General features: G+C 37.4%; 1 protein-coding gene across 1 annotated transcript in view; it reads left to right on the forward strand.

Moving 5' to 3' along the window:
* LOC112639779 overlaps nucleotides 1–22,055 on the forward strand; it is a 77,496-nt gene that overhangs the window by 5,512 nt on the left and 49,929 nt on the right. Inside the window, exon 2 of the mRNA XM_025414861.1 lies at nucleotides 5,594–5,752. Within this exon, the coding sequence (XP_025270646.1) occupies nucleotides 5,594–5,752 (159 nt within the window). The remainder of the gene's footprint in view (nucleotides 1–5,593; nucleotides 5,753–22,055) is intronic.

The following is a 22,055-nucleotide window of genomic DNA, read 5'->3' on the forward strand; positions in this document are numbered from 1 at the left end:
CTCGCACACAGCTTAACGCGATTTTTTTCGTACCAACATTCACGACAACGAGACGCCGGGTAATAGTATGCATGACCGGGCCAATTACCGCCGAGGTCGCTTCCGTGTCCTCGGCGAGGAATTTCGAGATCTTGCGTCAGGTAGACCGTAACTCTCTCGTGAGTATATTGCGTTCGCGCACGAAAGCTCTTAACTTGACACTTCGTTGAGTAACGATACGCCATGCGCGATCATTACTGTTAGCATTTTTCATTTTGACTCGGACCGTTTGTGGAAATAAATTTTCAAACATTGCCTGTCAGTTTGCTATACGCGTCAAACAATTTCGTAAATTTTCATAATTCACGACAGTATCGAATGCAATGTTTACAAATCACAGATGGAATATTAAGTTACAAAAGTTGCAAAAGATTTATAATAATTTAATGTTGATAAAATGTTGATTAAAGTGTTAATATCGCAGAGAAGAGATGCGGACGCGCGTATACAATTATACATGCGTACACTACTATAAAATTATTGTAGGTTTACCATTATTCATATAGTGGTATATTTTATCTACACAAAGCTCCAGTAATATGCCATCCTGCTGATTATAAATTTGTATATGTGGTCTATGTTTTCGGCTCGTTACAAGCGTCACCTTTTCAAGCACTGCCGATTCCACGAGCGGAATTACAGCAGCACCAATCCGGCATGGTCGCTCGCAGAATAAACGCTCGTCAATGCCAATCATTAAATGCGAATTAATGATCCGGCCATTGTGCGCGTTTATGCGTCATTCTATCCGTTCGAGCAACGATTAGTGGCGGATTACGAGGCACCGCGATGTCGGAGATAATACTCGCGCTCTATTGAATGTCCGCCACCGGCTAATTTAAATTCGAACCGCGAAAAAGGACTCTACCGTGCTATAGTCGAGCCAACAGGATTTGCGAGTGCAACCGGCACGACGGAGCCAATTTTCGATTTAATCCAACGATGTGTATTGCGCGATCTATCTATACCCGCGTTATTATTCAGATATCGACGCGGTATCTCGCTTGAATGCGAACTCGTTATGCTAAATTATATTTCGCGAAATGAATATCGCATTGTCATATGTCTGATAAACTGGGTTACTTCTGATCGGAAAAATGACGAATTTATCCGTGAAAAACGTTACATATCTGTTTCATTATGACTTTGGAATTTTTTATCGGCCATTGATCTCGTTCGCTTTGTTTTATTAAATTGATCATACTCGAGTTTTATAAATGAATCGATTTTCTGAATCTCTTTAAATATCTTATTAAGAAAAATAATTGTATGTCAGCCTATGATATATTATCCTGGTTGAATTTTATATTTATGATAATTTGAATTTCCCCAAAACACTCTAAGTTATAAGAGTTTGATCGATTGCAAATTTCAATCTCAAAAATCATCGTAAAACATTCGTGACAGAGAAGGATAACGACGTAGATTATTTTTGATGTAACAAAAAAATGCAAGCTAGTCTAACTCTCGAGCTCATCTCCTTTTCTCTTCCAATCTGTCTCGATTTATTATAGTGGCACGAAGATGATTTTCGAGAGCCGAGCTTTCTCGCGATGAACGCTCGAAGCTCGGAGAGATTTATCGCGGAACGTGGATGTTCCGTTAAGGATGCGGGCTAAAAATCGAACGTTGGTTGGATAGGCCTTCTCTCTCTCTCTTTCTCTCTCTCTCTCTTTTTCTCTTTCTCTCCGCTTGTACTGTTTCGAGCTTGTTGTACATTTGCGTATATACACAACACCGGTGACCGATGTAAGGAGAAGCCGGGGCAAACAGAGTGGCATTGACGACAGCGTGTTCTCATGAGCAACGGTATCGCCAGAGTCGAAAGAAAGGTTGCCTTGTCCTCTCTGCTTTCCTGTCGACGAGAAGAGAATCCATATACATCGTGTCCGTATACGCTAATCGTCATCAAGGATTTAGCCTCGGGATACGATACATACCGCACTTCTCTCATTGTCCTAATTTCCAGGCCCGATAATCGCGGTGCGCGAGCCTAATGCGTCGCCTCATTCATCAGCATCTACTTGTAATAAATATCCTCGGGTCAGAATTGTGCGTTTCTTTAACGATGTATTACGTCGACTGACCGAATATATATCATGGTCTCGTCAAAATTCGGCTAAGCATTCAATGAGCTAGATGAGCGAAGGAAGAAAAATTGCCCTAAAGGAGGCCATCGACGAAGGTTGACAGTGCCATCTATTTTCTGTGCGAATTAAGTCGCTGAGATATTTAATTCTTCGAAATGTAATCGTATTCATTCATTACGAAAGATTTATGTAAGTTTTTTGACGTAGTAGCTTATATTATAAATAAATAAATAATAATACTGAAACATTAATTCTATATATCAGTGACTTTGAATTGTGTTTTGTCTCATAATATCATAGTTAAATTTCTAATTACAAATTGTACTGAATTATTATAGTACTACTCTTGACTTGTTAAATAGTATATACAAGCACGCGAACTCTTAAAAGTTAAATTAATAGTTTGAGATATCCGTTAAACATTGCAGTACGTGTTTTGCTAATGGAAAACAACATTGTTTTGATAAATATCCACTGTTTACGTTTAAACTTAAGTGCATTTATAACTTTTAATTATAACTTTTATATAGAGTTAGAGAGTTATTAATATAGTTTCTTTTTATAATTTATAAAATTATTTCTTTTTATCTGCTTACAATTTTTTTATATACATCGAATTCAATGCCTACAATAGTAATTTTTTAAAATATTAATTATTATTTTGCTGAATTTGAGTTTTTTATTTGTCTATTACAGACCCTGATAATCTGATTGTGAAAGGAAAAGGAGAAGGAGGAAGTCTAGAAAATCCTTCTTTTCCTCTTCTTGAACATTATTATTTATATATTAACTATTATAAATTGCATTAATTTAATTCATTTATTTGAATGATTTAAACGAGAGATTCAAAGAAAAAGACGTTTACATAAATTCTATAAAAAAATCTATTTAAAGAGTAGTTTTTTAGAATTTATAATTACTAGAACGGACTTCGCACGCGCTATTTATTCTTTTGCATATTTATGTCCTAGTGATAATGAAAATGAATGTCATAAATGTAAACAATTTTCTATATTAATGCTAAGGTGCTATCAGATATACATTTACAGTTATAAACCGTCGATTTACTAGTCTATTTTTTAACCGCAGACTCGCGTTATCTACTATTAAAAAAACGAGAATCGCGCGCGCGCAGGAAAACTTTCCCACATTACTCATTGATATGAAACGCAACCGGAATAATCTACAGGGGATCGTTACGAGAAAAACGTTTCGTGTAGGAATAATTATAAGCAACTACATCGGGGAAAGTTTCTGCAGGAAGGGAGGGGGAGGGGGGAGTCTCAGTGAGCGGATGACGACGACCAACGATGCGAGTACGACGTACTCGGCGATCGTAAATCCTACCGGTTGTGTTAGCGATCCGCGTGAGTATGTACGCAAGTACGTACATTATGCGCAAAAGGGCCACAGTAAGTCACCTACCTTTAGGAAAGAAAGAGAGAGAGAGAGAGAGAAAGAAAGAAAGAGAGAAAGAGAGGTCCTCCTTTTCCTCCTTTTACCTGCAGTTAGGAAGCGAGAATAATATGCGCTCGACGAACGAGCAAAGCGACCGCACGTGAGGAGATTGAGAAAGAAGATGAGAGAGAGAGAAAGAAAGAATAAGAGGGGGCGGAGGAAGGAGTCACGTCGCGCGGAGGCCACAGGCTCATTGATCATTTCGATCACTTATGCTAATCTTGTCGGTGAAACTGGTTTGGATGCCATTCGAAGTAATTATTTCACACTTGCAAAGCGGCTGTTATTAGTAGCAAGAAGCTGCTGGGCGCAAAAATGCAGGAGACACGATCGCGAAGAAAAGGATGCAATAAGGTTTCAGGTGTGCACGGGTGTGCTTTTTCTGCACAGGTCTTCCCTTCCGTAACTAGAGATCGATCCTGCCGATATCTCGATCTCAAACGCGACGACTTTATGCAAAAACTGATTAACTCACTTATTACGTGCTTCTGCTCAACCAGTATCTTCATTAGAATGTTTTATGGCGAATAATTTTGTACGGTTATATCAAACTTTGACATCGTAGGCGGATCTTTAATGAGTAAGTTTTTTAAACAATAGATTTTTTTAGACATACTATTAGATAGACTATATGTATTCACAGACTATATATTTTTTACTGTATATTTTACTATATATTTTTCACAAAATAATATAACATATAAATCTGTGACAGGGTTAACAGATTAATCGGAAAGAAGGGAGGGGCTAATTTATTTTACGTTAATCTTATAAATGTACTGTCTAGATAATTGTGTCGAGCAACGTGTTTCTCCTTGATTAGAAAAAGAGTATTATCATTTCAAGTACTTAGAAAATAGCAACGGTTTCCGCGCCATTAGATTAGATAGGGTGGAGAATCAAGAATATATACACCGTCAATCAATCACTCTTATATCTCCCATAGGAAATGAAAGTGAGAGCTTTTTTCATTATTCTTTAATGTATAATATTGATCTAATATCATTGCCTTCTTGTTGTAGATGATAAATATCAATATAATTTTTCATGTCAATAAAGCAAAATGTTTATAAACACTTTGATCAATTTGCGAATAGTCTTTTTTAGCGAAACTTTCTAGGCTATACCTTCCTCAAGTCTGTAGCTAAATTAATCTTGTTCGAACGTACTGATTAACGAGATTCGTTGGTTTTTGTTCTCCAGTTAGTATCTCTTTAATCTCGTGTTTCTCTTCCAATCATAACGCCGAGAATGAGAAGAGAAAGGGTAAGAAAAAAATGTGCCGATCAACACCGTGGCCCACGGATGATTTAACGACTCCCTCGAAATTTCGATCGGATCGCAAGGAGGCAAGAGAAACGGTCGACGATGAAGAAGAAACGGAGAAGTTGAAAGATGAGAGTTTATAACGAGCAGTAGCGCACTCGTTGATTTACGGGTCGGTTCCTACGCATGAATCACGCATATTGGAATAAAGAAATAGGAGGAACCGTGTGGCCGATTCGAGGAACAGATATAATTTTCAGAAAACTCTCGGAGCTGTATAATTGCGCGATGCTATATCATAATTAACGCATGTCCAGAGATCAATCTCCGATCAATGAAAAATAATATTTTTAATGAAAATGTAATTTTTATCGTACAAATTAAATTATCTCACGTATTATACAGTATATTACAGTATATTACAGTATTATCAAGTATATTATATTGTACATATTTTAAGCCGAGGATTACAGTATACTTTAATTATGAATGAGATAAATAAATTGTAATTATTTAAATTACTGCAAAAACTTGTGTAGATCTGATAACGAACAAGCAATTTCAAGACAAATGATATGTGATGATATAGAATAATCTCCCTCTGCATTTATTTTACATTCTTCTAGAATGTAATTAAATTACCCATTTTTAATTATCTATATGTTGAAGTTATAAATATATATATGAAGTTATAAATATATATATAATGATTTTATATTATCTTCTTTTTTCTTTAACAGAAAAAGGCTTTTCTTCCAAGTCTCACGACAGACTGCAATTTTCCATGCCGACCCTGGAAGATAAAGCAGAAGCAGAAGCTCAAGGACCGTTCGAACAGCGTCGATGGTGCATTTCCACGGGACAAAGCTATCTTCGTGTCTATGCCCATATAGTACAAGGTATGTATTCGTATTTGTATACAATAGGGCATCATAATACGTAATCCGCCTAACGTATTCACGACTCGGAAACCTGAACATCTCCCACGTTAAAGGCGATACGCGCGTGTATCACCTCTCTTGCACTTGTTCGCACATTCTGCGAAGGTGTGTATAAAGCCGATGCGTCCCATCTCGTGAATCGCAAACGCATCACGTGTGCAAACGCATCCCGCTCACTGTAAATTCATAATACGCAGGCTCGTATAGCAGCTTTAATATGAACTAAAGCACAAACGAAAGAAAAGATCGCAACGGGCTGATTGCTCGGAGTCAATAAGATACGTTTCGTACAGGTGATATCGGGAAATAGAATGCAATCGCCTTTCCATATTAGCAAATATGTAATTTTGCAGTTAATAATAAAAAATAATTTAACATTTACTCATGAAAGAAAAGAGATACGCAATGGCAGAATTGTGATGGTTCAACATAAGATTGTAAAATATCCAAACATATCGAATATATCAAAATCTTAGAGAATAATGTCTAAAGTATAATTAATATTTCAAATAATAAATATTGCGCTCAATAAAATTTATATTTGTTTTAAATAAATATTTAATAAAAAAAATTACACAAATTATGAAAAATATATATAATTTGCTTCCAATATGAAGCTTTCTTTTTTTATACATATATATATGAAATAGTATAATTCTAAAGAATTGTGTATCTTAAACAATATTCAAATATTTTATATTATTTTTTATATAATATAAAAGTATCAAAAAATCATAAATATTTTATTAAATAATATAATATATAAAATCTGAAACATTATATATATATATATATATATATATATATATATTCTCATAATATATATAGTTATAGTTTTTAATATTTGCTATATATAGTTTGATAATTACAAATTCAAACTTTGCCTTTTGATCTCATATATTTTATCTCAATTTATTTCGTAATAACGAACATAGGAAATAGCATATATATGATAATAATTTGGTCGCATCGTATACGATATGTTCGGAATGTGTTGTATTAATATTGAACCATGTTTCTAACAAGATTCTGATATCCAAGCGCATCTCTGTGTCTCGTGTCAGATGCAACATAGAGTAAATGTACGAAAATATATCAGCGGTATGCTCGAGGCATGTTCTACAACGATCAAGTAATATGGTTACATATCGCACATTAAACGTTTATATTCTCGTTGCATGTATAATATAACACTTATATTTCGAGAGCATAATTTGTTCGCAACGTACTTCTATAACTTTTGAAATGTACGAAATTCTTAAAAAGTTATAATTATTAAACTTTATCATTAAACAAACTTCGATACGATATGAATCAAATTGAGTTTTTCCAAATTATCCAAGATGATAGTCAAAATCTAAAAATACGTTATCTGATAGGTCCACTATTTGAATTTCTATAGCGTTAGATTCCGCTAGTCGTTGAATGTTCTAGCTTGGATGTTTGCACGATACGAATGGAGCGGCTCGGAATAATATCATTGAAATGCGGCTTATAAATATTGCGAAACGTGAGTTGGCGAAGGGCCTGGACGAGCCCTTCGTATTCGTGGCTGATCCTGGCGCCGATGAACCGCGCTCGCCCCCTTTATTCTTCCTTTACGCTGCATTGGAAATACACCTTCGGCCGAATCACGAAATCCACGCTACGATGTCGTGTGTGCTGTTAGCATGATTCTCGCATTACCGCAGGAAAAATGTTAGTTTATTAAACGATAAATGTAGCAAGGAAACAGCGAGCTATCACAAGTACGCATAATATTTAAGCTTTCGAGTATGACGAGAGTAAAGTCAAAATTTAAAAAAATATAGACATATATTTATGCAAATTTGAGAAATTTCAGACAGTTGTTTCTGCGTTTGCTAAAGCAAAAAAATGCGATTCCTACTAAAATTGAATCATTAACTTCGTTATGAAGACGACTTTGAGGAGCGATGATTGTAAACGTGTAATTCCTAACGGGATTGATGCCTATCGTCGGCCGGTAATTATTATTATCACTCGTTTCACGGATGACCGTGCAAAAAATCGAAGTATTAATTTGTCGAGCAGCTTTGATGCTCTCCCTTCGTTTCTCGTCGACCGTAGGAATATCTGCCGGGTGCTCAGAGATCGGAAGCCAATTGGAAATCATATAACTACGTTAGCCATCCATTGGGTGTAGAATACTGCTGGTCCTGCAATTAAAGCGCGCTCGGTTTTAGATGCGTCGATGCGTTTCGATTAAAAGATAATCGATGTGTAAACGTTTAATTCAAGTTTGCCGATCGTAATTCAAGCGTGCTTCCGATAGCCTAATAAAGTATGATTGAGCAACTAGTTACTCGCGAATGCTATAAATTAATTTCTTAACGTGGCACGTATTCTTCGTGGAGAACGAAAGGACGATGCACCAAGCATTCGAATTTGTAAATTAAGTTATTCCCGCTAATCGGCTTCCGGACCGCGCGAGTATGATATATGTTCGATCGTAAAGTCGAAATTCATTTCACATTCTTATCCGACTTTCCCTTTAAACACCCTTCTATGTGTAAAGCACTCCGCTAGTTCGCCTTTTACGACTCTGTCGCGATGTGACAACGGGGTTAAGAGTCGAAGATGAACTTGAACGCGACTGGCTACCGCGCGTTAAGATGGACACGACTTGAGACGACTTTATGCTTGCGGTAAGCCGGTATTAGGTCTTAAGCTGGGATTAGTTCCTTCATGTGCGCCGAAAAGTCAAGGAGTTTCCAACGGCAATAATTCGTTTTGTACTCGAAAGCGATCTGGAAGCGATCAGAAATCCAATAATATCGCATTCGTCATGCGAATAAAATTTATCGATTCTACGGAAAAAATAAAACTATTCAAATATAATACGAAGATTATCATGAAAATATCTCTAGTATCGTCTTTAAGCTATGAAGAAATTTTTTTTATCTTGAGTAAGTTAAACACAATAAATTGCGCGTGTGTATTATTAATAATTATGTGAATATTTTTGTAATATTGATTGCTCGCATTTATACCTGACGATAATAATCAAATTAATAAATAAATTATATTAGACTGTCACTGTATCAAATTATAATTTTCCAATATTTAATATATCGAAACGATACGATGGTACTTTGAGATATCTTGATATATTTTGAGGATATCGGTAATTGTTGAAATTATAACGTGTCAGTATCCGCGCCTATATTCGTTCTCTTAAAATATTAAGAGAATAATCAATTTAAATTATTTTTGCATTATATAAATAATAAAATATTTGAATACTAATTTCACAAATGTGTGCTCTCTATTTTTCTCTCTCTTGTGGCTTACACATATAAACATCTATTTTTGCTGATATATTTTATCAACTCATTGCTCTGCATTTATTAAATGCTGCAAAAATGTTTATTGTACTAGTAATTAACATACTCATAAGCAATAACAGTTAAAGGTAATCGTGACTTAAATTCGAAAGCGAATCTCGACAATGATATACAAACTTTAACATCTTTTGCCCTGGAATCTGGAAATGGCACGTTTAAAAATCAACTCGTCTTTTCCGCGTCAGGTACAGCCATTAAAGTCGTTGTCACAGGGTATCAGTCACGCATTCTCTTCCTCTCGAGAACATTCGATGTATTAGTTTCCTTGGTCTCATAATTTCCTTACGATATTACCCTACGCCCACCATTTCCTCCGCTGCGATCAGGCGGTACTTATCTTCCTCATCCTCGTTTATTTTCTTTCGCTCCTCACCTGCCGTTGTCGCCCGTAATCGTCCGGCTTGGATGCCGATGGTGTCCATGTAGATTTCTATTTAACGGTGTGTCTGGAGTAAGAAAGGGATTTCTCGTGGATAGCCTTTTTATCGTATTGCAGCAAGAACGTCCTGTGTATATCTGTCCCGCGTTGTGTGTATATCCGTGCACATAGCGGTATATACACGTCGTTGAATGCACCGTGCAGATGCTTACCGGTTGAAGACCTTTCTTCTCGTCGGAGAGAACGATCTGCTAGGGATGGGTCAATGATCTCTGACATATGATGCCTATTTATGGGCGAATAAGCTAAGATCGATTCTCGTCGAAGATGTAGGATATGTTACGACGTCTCCACGTAACTACGGTGGCAACATTTTTATATCGAAAGTATGGTCTTTTTTATTTGACAATATTATAGCAAAAGATAGTCTCGCGCCAACTTTACGCGCAGAAAACTTCGGTGGCGGATCATATATCGTCTATATATCAATTGTACATAAATTTTGAGAAAACTAAAATATTTATGTGTTATTTCCTATTTCAATCATATTCATTTTCCTCAGCAATGATATCTACACTATCCTGGATAGATGATAAATGATCAAAAGTAAGCGATTCCCGTTACAACGAGTGAAAAGTATCAGATATATTCGAAGACGGTCTATTTTGAGGATCATTATTTCCGGATCGGTTTACCACTATTCATTAACGTCAAGCTTTCCAACCTGGGCTGACGCGTACAAACCGCTAAAGCCGCCAGTTGCGTGTTTACACGCGTAAAGGTATCCGCGGATAATTATTTTTCCTAGATGCTTCAACCCATCGTATTAATTATTTTACAGTGCCTGTAAAGCCAGTGATCTGAATCAAGTTCGGCATTATTACATCATAAATGTATGCGAACACGTCAAAATTAATTAATTACTAGAAAGAGATGATTATCTTTAACAGTTGTAATATAAATTTAATGACGTAAATAGAAAATGAAGTATGACTTAAATATGACAAATATTTATAAATATAGAAATAAACTATTTTAATAAATAACATTCTCAAGAGTTAAAAATATATATTATTAGATTAATAAATAATAATATAGAGAAGAATTCGTTTTAAACGTCTAAGAAAGGAACATGTTTGACATAATTCGAGCTATTTCTCTTTGAGCATGCCGATTTGAGAAAGAATACTGGCCATCACGAATCATTTCCCACCGATCCAGTGACTATCGATTCTCGTTCATGTCGAAGATCAGGCGTGGCTATAATGAAAAGAAAGATATCTCGGCCACACCGCGGCCACTAAAACGAAGGTGTTGCTACGGCTGCGGCGGCAACGGCGGCCACAGGGACTTTCACGGCTGCCATAATGGATGAGCGTTCTTAATGATTTTTTCGCCGGCGGAGGCATTCGTCATTGAGTAATGATACGCGTACGAGATAAGAGCCGCCGTATGTGCCGGCCAAGAGAAACGAAGGGAAGGGGAGATACCCGTTGCTTCAGGCGTCATCGTAAGAAAAAAAAAATAGCCCTCGCGTACGTACAATGCGCTTGAAAAAAATGCGAATCAGTAGCAGAAGTGTATTCCTTGATGAAATTTTGAATCTTTCGTGAGACGAAAATTAATTACAGAATATTTACGGAGATAAAATTGCGCACTAAGCCTTACAAAATTTTGACAAAGTCAATCTCAAAAATTTGAGAAAGAAAACATTTTATATATATGTAAATTTAAATAAATTTTAATTTAATTTTTTAAAGAAGCATCGGAAACTAAAAGATAATATTTAAAATGTTAAGCAGGTTTATTTTGATAACCAATTTTGATAATCTCGCCGAGAGGATTCTTTTTAAATAGAGTTCCCTACTTTATTTATTTTATACGGGAATAATGTACATTCTACAAGCCGTTGATGTTCAAAGACTTCGTTCTAAGACAAGCAAGTCTTTGCCTTTTGTCATATTTCATTAAGCCTCTCGAGGCAAGCACGTCGCAAAGCGTGGTCAAAATAAACGAGGAAAACAGACTAAAAGAGAGGAAAAAAGAGTCGAGGATGCAACGCTTCAGGCGTCTTCGTTTTACCGGAGAAAAGCATTCGTTGCACAGCACCGGTTCAGTTTTCACGTTGACAGTTTATTTCAAGAAGTGGTGAGGCAGGCTTTGTCATATGTTCACGAATGCGTTCCGCGTGCGTGCGTCGCGCATATCTTCGCATTAATTAATAATCACGAAGTTATGCGGTAACAAGCAATTTTACCATATCCGCATCTTTTCGCGAGATACGATCACCGGTCGTCCTGTTTTGTCGCCGATAAAAATTGTCGAATCTTATCTGCGCTCTCTTCTGTGCTTTTAATCGCTTTACACGGCTCGTTTTATCATCGGAATGCCGTAGTACCTCGCAATAAAAAAAGAGAAAATAAGTTTCGACGATAAGTACGTCAAGCGTCGTGGACACTCTCGCCGGTCAAGACTCGCAGACAGTAAATATTTGCGGTGTACAGTTGTATCCAGTTGAATTGGTCAAGCAAGAAGATCTACTACTAAGTATGTTTGAAGATCTCAGAACTAATAAATATCATAGAGATAGAACGAAACAAGAAGCATAGAAAAAGAAAAGATTACTTCCTTTAAAGATGTAAAGATTTAAATATATAATACTCTCTTGTTCTAATATTATTTGATCGCAATAACATTCATCGATAAAAATTACACTATCTTTTGTCAGCAAAATATTATCAATCTTTTACATCATTTTTTAAGCGTATATTATTTCAGTATGATTATTAAAATCAAACATTAATTGCAATGATTTAATATCAGCATTTTACAGATTTTATCAACTAGAAATATTATTGCACAAGTAAATAACGTCGAATTAAGTAATGTTAAATTAATGTCTCGTATTCGATGACGTGAATAACCGTACTGGACATTCGGGGTCGCGGTTTGCAAAGCGGTTTTGCAATTATTATTAATTATATTATGTGCGCGGGCATGAAATACCTTCTTATATCGTCTATAATAATGACTACTTAAGCACCTAGGACGCCGAGAGCGATGATTATGGTGTGGAAGGTTTCATCTCGGAGATGTCGATAAATTAATCGTGCATGCGCGTATATCAATTAAGCATAGGATGGACGAATCATTAATTAATTCGCGACGTACTAACGTTTACCGCTGCATCCCTCATTCTCTTCGTAGAGACTTCCATATGTCTTCGAGATTCTTTTACAAATATTTGTTATGGGAAATGAAATAAACTCGGCCGGTCATTGATTCTTGATAAAAATAACTTGATGCCATGACGTGATTCAACTTCATGACAAACGAGCGAATAAAATCGGTTTCGACAAAGAAGTTTTTTTTGTCGAGTGAAATTTCATTTAAAAGGACATTGTACTTTGGATATCGTCGCGTAAATATATTAATTCTATTGCAAACACTAGATAAATATAGTTTCCACTGAATTTATATGAAATATGAAATATGACATGAGATTGTATCATACGCGTATTGACTCTGCGAAAAGAGAATTTCGTGGAAAGAGTATCGATTGGCGCGTTCATGTACACAAGAAAAACCACCATGATCATAAAATAAGAACGTGGTTAGAATTATATGAAAGTACATATCGTATTTACGGTTTATATTCGACTAGAACTATAACTCACATCGGTATATTCAGAGTCGGCTGTAAAAGATTACCGAGATTAAAATTGACGATTATTTACGGTCGCTTTGGCGGAATTTTGCGATCGCGGATTAGTCCATCTCACCGTCGACAATAAGCAATTGCAAAATTTAATTAAGAAAAAAGAAAGAAAGAGAGAGAAGGAAAAATATTATTAAAGAGAGGCTATTCACTGATTAGTCATTGAAGCATCGCCGACTGAACTTGGATGGTACGCGAAGAAGTTTGAAATTGTCGACCGAGCGTGCATGAAGAGCTTCGAGTTAGAAACGGTTGATCACGTGGCACTTCACATTAATCCGCAGATACGTCACACACGTGACTGTAATCTCGTTGCGAAACGACACAAGTATTGTGTCGTCGGCGGACTAGAGAAATAAATGCATTGAGGAATATCTCACGTTTGAAGCATCCGCGCCTTTCAAGCGACCTCTTCACAGTGACGGATAATCAAGAACGCGATTCTCAGCGTTTCTCGCTTCAGTGAAATTCTATATGACGTTTGCGATGGATTTAAGCTATTTCGGATTCGCGAAGGGATTGCGTGATATAAGGTATTAGACCTCGTCACCGCTCGTTACATAGAGAAACGCCCATTCGAATACACGTTGCAAAGCTGTATTGCCACGAATTCTACTTTAACTATCTACAGTAAAAATTATTATGTGCAAAACTTTTCAAATATTTAAATTCTTTTTATATATTATATACATATCACTGCATTCTTTATCAATATTTAAATTGATAATGCAAACAGATATAAGGTAGAAACTAATTTCTACCTTGTTGCATAGAAAATTTGAATTAACATTTATTCTACGCGTAATATAGCAATAGTTAACTATAGAAAATTATCTCGTCGAACTGTGTAAAGACGGAACAAGAGATCCGATTGGATGTACGTTGATTGAGTACCGAAGACGGCATTGTTGTCACTGTGTGCAGAACTTTCAGACACCAGTTTCGCGAAACTAGTTCAAGAACTTTGAGCGCAAGAGGTACGACTTGAGAGCGTACAAAAGGCTGGAACTAGTAATACAATCCTATCTTGTGCTTCGCCTTAATTATGTGACACACACGACGGCGCTCTTAAGTGACAATTGAATTGTCGAAAGCTTCGACGCCCTTCTCGCAACTGAATACTAAAACGAAATCCGACAATACTATGTTCTATTGAATTGATCGAAGACTTCTCGATAATTTTTTCCTTCTTTTTTTCAATTTTACTCTTAGATTATACGTGGTGAAATGCCACAAGTGTACCCATTTTAAGATGTCATTCTTTGCAACATCTTACCACAATGCAAGAAGATGCGACAATACCTCTTGTTTGCTAATTGGACATTGAAGTATCTTTATCGTAGGCGTTTCAGGTCTATGACTAGGTAACTTTAGGTACTAATACCAGCAAGCGCGAAACCACCCACGTTTTATAGAAATGAAATCCTCCACTATAGTGTAGTCGATTCATAAGCGTGCAGATTTTAAGTTATTATTTCCTCTCTCTCATTCACTTTCTCTCTTTCTCTCTCTTTCGTTTTCTCTTTCCCTCCCAGACTTGTCGACCAAGAAAGCACCGTGAAAGATCGGATACTTCCTGCTTTGTCCCGCCTTTGAAGGTGCAGCTGGTCCGCGCTAAGTTATCGAACGATTCAATATCTCGTTGATACCTTGCCTAAGCCGGCTCTAATCGCAATCACGCGTGAGTGTCCGATGGAACCGACGAGCCATCGTCACTGAAGCTAATTGAAAATGCGAAGACCTCAAGCCGCGCGCGCGCATCGTTTATTATCCTCGCAAGATACACTAAAGTATATTTTCACGATCAGCTACGCGAAGTAGGGATTAAAACGTGAAGCAAACCGTCAAAATTATTTATTATTTAATCGAATAAAAATTACAAATAAGGCGATTGTCTTCGATTTACAATTAATTTTCAGAAAATAATAACCATATCTTTATAAATTATATAATAAAAATTACATTATAATTTTGATCCTGAAAGAGCTATTGATATTTTTGATATTTTATATTATTAGTGCCAATATCGTGAATAATAGCGTAGTCGAGATGGTTCTTTGCCCTCGTGAAAAATGCGTTTTGTGCAAGTATAACAGTTATTCCTTTAGGAGGAGCGTTAGTAGAGAATAAGTTGCCTAGATGACACGCGGTGACAATGGATATGTCGTTGTGCTGTCTTCCATGAACGCGGGACAATGAAATGTCACAAAGGCCGGGATTAACAATATTCTGCAAAAGCTGGGCACAGCTAAAAAGAAAAGTCGTTTCCCTTCGCATATTCGCTCTCTCGCAACTCGTCGAAGGCTTGATCTCTCTCGAAGATCAAAAGTATGAGACTTACATACCATTCTTTTAAAAATTTTGATAGAATTTTTTAATTTTACATTTTATATATATGTATATTTGCCGTACGTGTAATAATTTAAAAAGTAATAATAATTGAAAATGAATGCAAGGACACTTTCTCTTGCGAAATACACTGACAGTCGAACAACAAGAATCGGAGTTGAATGCAAATCATTCGGCATTGCTGCCTTCCTTTTGACCGCCAATATAACAACGGGCGCATTGTTCTTTTCGAGGTGTTATTACCATCCATGGCAGGCATGGCTCAGGAGGAGGCGAATTAACAATAAATAATAATGATAATAAAATGTCAGAGAATGCTGCAGCCTCATTATTAACCTAAGTATTGATTGTGAGACCGGGGCTGGCGATCACAAACGATAAGGCTTCTCTCCTGCTTATTTCTTCCTGGAAGGGCCCTCTCGTATCTCGCGCGCGGGCTATTCCCTTATGATATTCCCTTAGGGCCTTGGCCGGGTCCAGCCACCCAACGGTGGCTCGGACAAGACCGAAATCTCGATTCCTCTACGTCAAGCCTCGCAGTCGGGGTTAACGTGGCGACCTGCAGCCACCTTTCTTCGGCTTTATTAATACTCGGTAGGTGGCCATCGGGACAATAATCGCTCGTGATTACCGTCGAAGATCTTAGAAATAATGCCGCATTATAGTGATATATAATGAAAAAAATTCAGTAATATCCTAAGGAAACGGGAATGTAATTTTCCGTTATAGCACTGAAAAACAACGGGGAAAGGTTTTCAGCGGCAAACGAAATTTCTCGTCGAAGGGATAAATATAATAAAATATGACGACATTGAGCTTAATGTTGCGCGCGACAAGGGCAAAATCTATAAAAATACTTTAATATTATTAATTGGTCATTTCTTATTTAAAGCAAGCAGTATTATATTGTGCAGCATATTATACATGTATATTTTCTTTTTATTATTCTTTAAATTTATTATGAATCAAAAGTTAATTGGATGGAATATAGATTGTTCCTTCGTGCATGTTTAGGGTGTAATTGTGGAGAATAAGAGAATCGCAATAATAGGCGATTCTAACGATCGATTTTCCACGCTGTCGGATCGCGAACATTCTCTTCTCATGTGCAACAAAGCGTGCAAATGTTTGGTCCAGCCGATGTTTCGGTAGCTCTCTTTTCGGACATCGTCGTGCGTCTTTCTTTCACAAATTCCCTTCCCTGAGGTAGCCAGAAATAAAAAAAATGCGTTGGACTGAACGAAACAGCACGGGAGAACAAATTCGCATCTGCGTATCTGCGTAGGATGGAATGAAAGAAAGAAGGAAAGAAAAAAAGCAACAAAGACTCGCGGAAAGAGAAGAAGAAGAGGGAGAAGACGAATAAAGAAAGGACGAAAGAGGCATTCGAATGAGAGGCCTCGAAAGAAACCAATTGGAGTCGAAGGGTTTAAAAAAGAAGGACGCGCCGAGGAAGAACAGGCTGATAGAAAAGAAGGAGCGGCAGAGGAAGGGGTGATAAATAGGAATGAGGATTGCTTGGCAAAGTGCGAATGGCCCGCGAGCGAGAATATAGATGGTTGGATGGATGGATGGACCGGCAGCAGCGTGTATGGACAAACAGACAGACATCGGACCGTTGTTGTATTGCATTGGACAAAATTCGAATTATTCAACAGCATTCGAAGCAAAATTTCTCTTTTTTTCTCTTTTTCTTTTCCAACTAATCCTCCCACCTATATTTTTACTATCACATTTACTTCCTCATATATGCATCTTCTTCTCGAATTTCAAATCGTGAAGGATTTATTTGTGTCGAGTGTCTGCCATTTATAAGATTGTTTTGATAATGATTGGAAATCACATTTAATCCCGACTTGTACAGAAATGATGATCGTACGAAACATTTATTTCAAATGTAATATGATAATATTTAAAAAACGAGAAATTTTAGCACGAGACAAAAATTAATATATTTTCTTATTTTAGAAATATTTATGTGCTTAAGAAATTTTTGACTTGCGTTATTTATAAAATATAATGATCATTTCGAATACTTTTCGTCCGTGCTTGTAACACAAGAAAAAAATAGAAAAAAATAAGAAAAATATAATCATTTTAAATCCTTAAGCAAACCGGCAAATTGTCGATCCGACTATTAAAAATGTACTTGAAAAATTTATGTTAATTTTTGAGAGAGATAGTACATTTATATATTTAAATATCTACAGCTTCTCGCAACAAATACGGGACATTAATAATAAGCGTACGTCTTACTTGTCGCGTGAACACAAGGCACCGGCGAAATATCACGCCGCGGGCAATCTGCATACATTTAAGGCGTCCACACCCGAGTTGTCAGAGGCGGTGCGCGCCAACATACCCCGAGTAAATCGACGGCCATTCAGTACCACGCGAGGGGCCCGATGGCCGACATAATCGATTCCTTTATTCGTGCGTGCGGGAAACAAATGGCCGACGCCATTCAGACATAAAATAGTCCGTGGCCGCAAAATGGCTTCTCCTTCTTCTCGAGGTGCAACTGTCGAGAGATATTAAAATTATGTAAAACGCGGAAGGCCACCTCGCGCATCGGCACGCAAGCCTGGCGAGAGACGTAAGAAGAGAAAGAGAAAGAATAGGAGGGATCCACGAGAAAGGACCTTCGAAATTGCTTCGTTACTTTAACGAAGCGACTTTTCAACCTTGACATCATTAGCCGATTGTTCGTCTAAATCCTCAACCGGGTACTCGCTCGGGTATTTATCTTCCTGGCGTAAGATGTATCGGTCGACCGGGCCACATAGTAGGCCCCCGCGTCTATCATCTGATGCCACGACAGAGAGATAGATAGAGGCGAGGAAAGAGAGAAAGAAGCTACCGGAGAGGAGAAGAGAGAGAAAGAAGAGTTTCTCGAATAGAAATGGGCGGAATTCCTTCCCCCTCCCCTGGTTCCTTCATCGATTCGAGATTCTGTGGATGCGCTTTCGCTCACCGGAGCGAGATATAACCGCGAGCGTTGATTGGTAAAACGAATAATCGTGCGAGTCGGGCAATAAGAGACGTATTTATACCTCTCAGGGACGAACGAGAAGACGGACGAGAAGACCGACAGACAGACAGACTGACGGACGAACGGAGCGGAGAAGACCATGCCACGGGTACTAATGAATCCGATTGTTCCCCGTGAATCGAATTGTTAATGAATTATGTCGTTATGTACGCATCTCTGTTCTCTGAGCGATATACGCATGTTACTCTCGCGTTACTTGTGTATGAGAACTTGCGTTTCTCGTATCAGTCTCTGTCGGCCTCTCGATTCTTGGCGACCGCGCATCTCTTTGCCCGTCTACTTTCTTATTTCAGAATCGATTCGCTCGAAACAATGCATTGAAATCTTGCCGATTGTGAATTATATCTGCTCGACGATAGATCACATGCATACACATGTATTTATGTATATAAGTTCTGAATTTCCATCGCGACTTGAGTGAATCGTGTAACATGAAAGACTTTTGCTGATTGAATAAATTTGAGAAAGGAAGGAAATATATTTCCTAAAATATATATGTATATTTAACAATTTAGAGATAAAAAGTACGTTGTGACACAAGCGTTTAACATCTCTAACATCTCTGGAGCTTCCTTGTCGCTCTTAGCAAGGAACTCATTACGAACTGCCGTTAAAATGCGAGACTAATTAATGACGACTGTCGTGATGCACATTAACTCTCGAGCTGGAAGCAAACCTATGAAAAGCCGCTCGTGAAGTTTACAGTTCGCGATTTAAACTTATAGAGGGCTTACAGATACAATGGGAATCGAGCTCCTAGAGTCAGCGTCACAAATCGCGAAAGACGGGATAGTATTTCTCCTAGAGAAGAAATTCGATGTGGCTTACGGGAGCACACGGAAGTAATTTATAATTTAAAAAACGATATATAGAGGCTCGAGACATGAGAGATAAATATTTCGGACAACCGAATTTAAGCAACATGGTTCGCGATTTCTGTTGGTGTCATCTAAATGTGTAATTAAAAAAATATTTAAGACGGACAATGTCGATCGGTCACGACGCTTCACAAAAAAAATCAATCCGACCTAATCTCTGCAAGTTTTCTATTGATTAATCTGCTTGGATGGACAATAGCATAGTTCAAGTTTCAAAATCTTTAACTGAAAAAAAGAGTTATATTAGCGAGAAAGAAAGTTAATTTTTTTAGAATTTTGTAACGAAAAAAATTCATACTCTTGAAATATTTATTTCCAATTCTCACCAAATAAATCAAATATTCAAATAAGATTTCAACTAGCATAAATTATTTTATATTAATTATTATTTACAAATATAGTCAGGAAAACTCATATAAATAAATATTGTATTCTTTAGATTTCTTAACATTATTTTAAACTACATATTTAATGTTACAAGATTTTAATCTCTCCATATATGTGTCTTAATTACTATTGTTTCAACTCCTTATGAACAGCATGGGCATACATGTGCAGCCAGACAGTATTCAGAGGAGCGCGTGACAAAAAATTACAAGCCGGTGACCCCTCGCGATTGGAACACACTGTTAATTAGGCAGTCGTAAGTCCGCTTTGAACGGTCAGACGCGGAAGGCGGGTAAACGAAGAAGCAAACGGGCAAAAGGACAAGAAGAAAGTGATAAAGAACGTAAGAACGTAAGAAAGGCGCGCGAGCGAGGTCCTACGAAGGGAAAAAGGGCGGTCGTCCGGGAAGCGAGTTTTGCACAAGGGGCGGCCATAAGTCCCGGCCACGACCGATGGACGCACGGGTCCGTTTCGGGCAGTTACCATAAACCATAAATAACTGGACGGGGGCATAAAAGTGCACGTCTACCCTCTCATTAATTTGATTAAAAAGGCTGTAAATTAGCAATTTCGCTAATTGCGACGTCACGGTTTCGTTCGTTCGCCGCTTTCGATATAACGTACGAAGCAATGGAAAGAAAAGAAGCCAGTAGGCAAGAAAGAACAGCGGCGAAGAATGAAGCGAAAAGGGATTGAAATCGAGGATAAAGGGGGAGGAGCGGAAGATAAGAAGAGTGGAAGAATTACGGAAACGATAATGAAATGCCGAAAAAAAGATACTGCATCGCTGCAATCATCCGAGGTCGACGAAATTCATTCGAGTATTTTAAGTCATATTGACTAATCTGCAAATTTTTATCGTATAATAATACACTTGCATTTTTTACACACATTGCATTAAAAATAGAAACACATTGTTAAAAATTGAAGAGGAAAATCAGAGAAGTGATCTGACCTCTGGCATCTGGCAAATAGTGATGCGTCATAAAATCTTGCCTACATATGCTTGCACGCGAGCATTCCACGCAAATAGGAATCGTGCTTTCGCAGATGATAACACGTAATCCCGTTCATATACACACCGCTTCACATTTCTCAGAAATTACGTCGGCACCGAAAAGCTGGCGTTGAAAATTAAACCTGGCGCGTTGGTGAAATACCGAGTGAAATATGTAGCACTAGCCGCGCCGGTTGAAAACAGCGGGAGGGCAAAGGTCCGGATATGTACGAGAGCAGGTGATCACGCCCACACCTGCGCACCGACGACGCTTCATACGCTATTGCTCGGAATAAAAGAATGCGTACGCTCTGTATGAGTGCGTGAATACGCGTTAGACCCGCACGTTCAACTCGCGTCTGTGTGAGAATAGTTATGCGCATGCCACCGTTTCCCTCTCATGTCGCTGAGAAACAAAGTATACCCATTTCACGTTCGAATAGATTCATGAAAAATAAAATATATAATTTGTTATATTAATTTATTTTTTCTTTTTATAATTCACAGAGAAAAACAATGAGAAAGGAGAAAAATTTCTCCAATAATAACAATGCAGCATCATTTCATTTCCAATTAATTTTTGTAAGCAATTTGCGATTAAAGTTTGACGATATTGCAATTAAAATGTATAAAGCACAAAAGCTAATAGAATATAATAGTTTATCTTTTATTTACATCTGATTATACATAAATGGGCACTGTATATGCAACACCGGTCCCTTAATTTATCGTTACATTTTTTCTCGAGATGTAAGTTTATTCCATTAAAAGTAATTTTTTTCCATCCGCACGTACTGGTACTTTTATTTACATATAATTCGCGATAGTAGTATTAAAAAATCCCGCACGTATGAACACGCGATACCTTCGAGAAAATTTACACACGTAAAAATTTGATATTACGAGCGCAGTAGCAAGCGAAGAGACGCAGGAGATAAAAGTTAAAGGACCGTGCGCAGATATACTCGCTAGGGAGCAAACCGGTTTCAGGACGATAACAACAATTTCACGGCCATCGATGAAAATTGTGCGAAAGAAAAATGCCGTACGGTCGTAAAAGATGTAAAGATCTCAAGAAGAGTCTCAAGAAGAGACTCGCTCATAGTATCGGCTTTGAAATCGTCTTAGTCTTTACG

The sequence above is a fragment of the Camponotus floridanus genome, unplaced genomic scaffold (genome assembly GCF_003227725.1).
Source record: "Camponotus floridanus strain SB8 unplaced genomic scaffold, Cflo_v7.5 scaffold9, whole genome shotgun sequence".
In the NCBI taxonomy this organism is placed as follows: Eukaryota; Metazoa; Arthropoda; class Insecta; order Hymenoptera; family Formicidae; genus Camponotus; species Camponotus floridanus.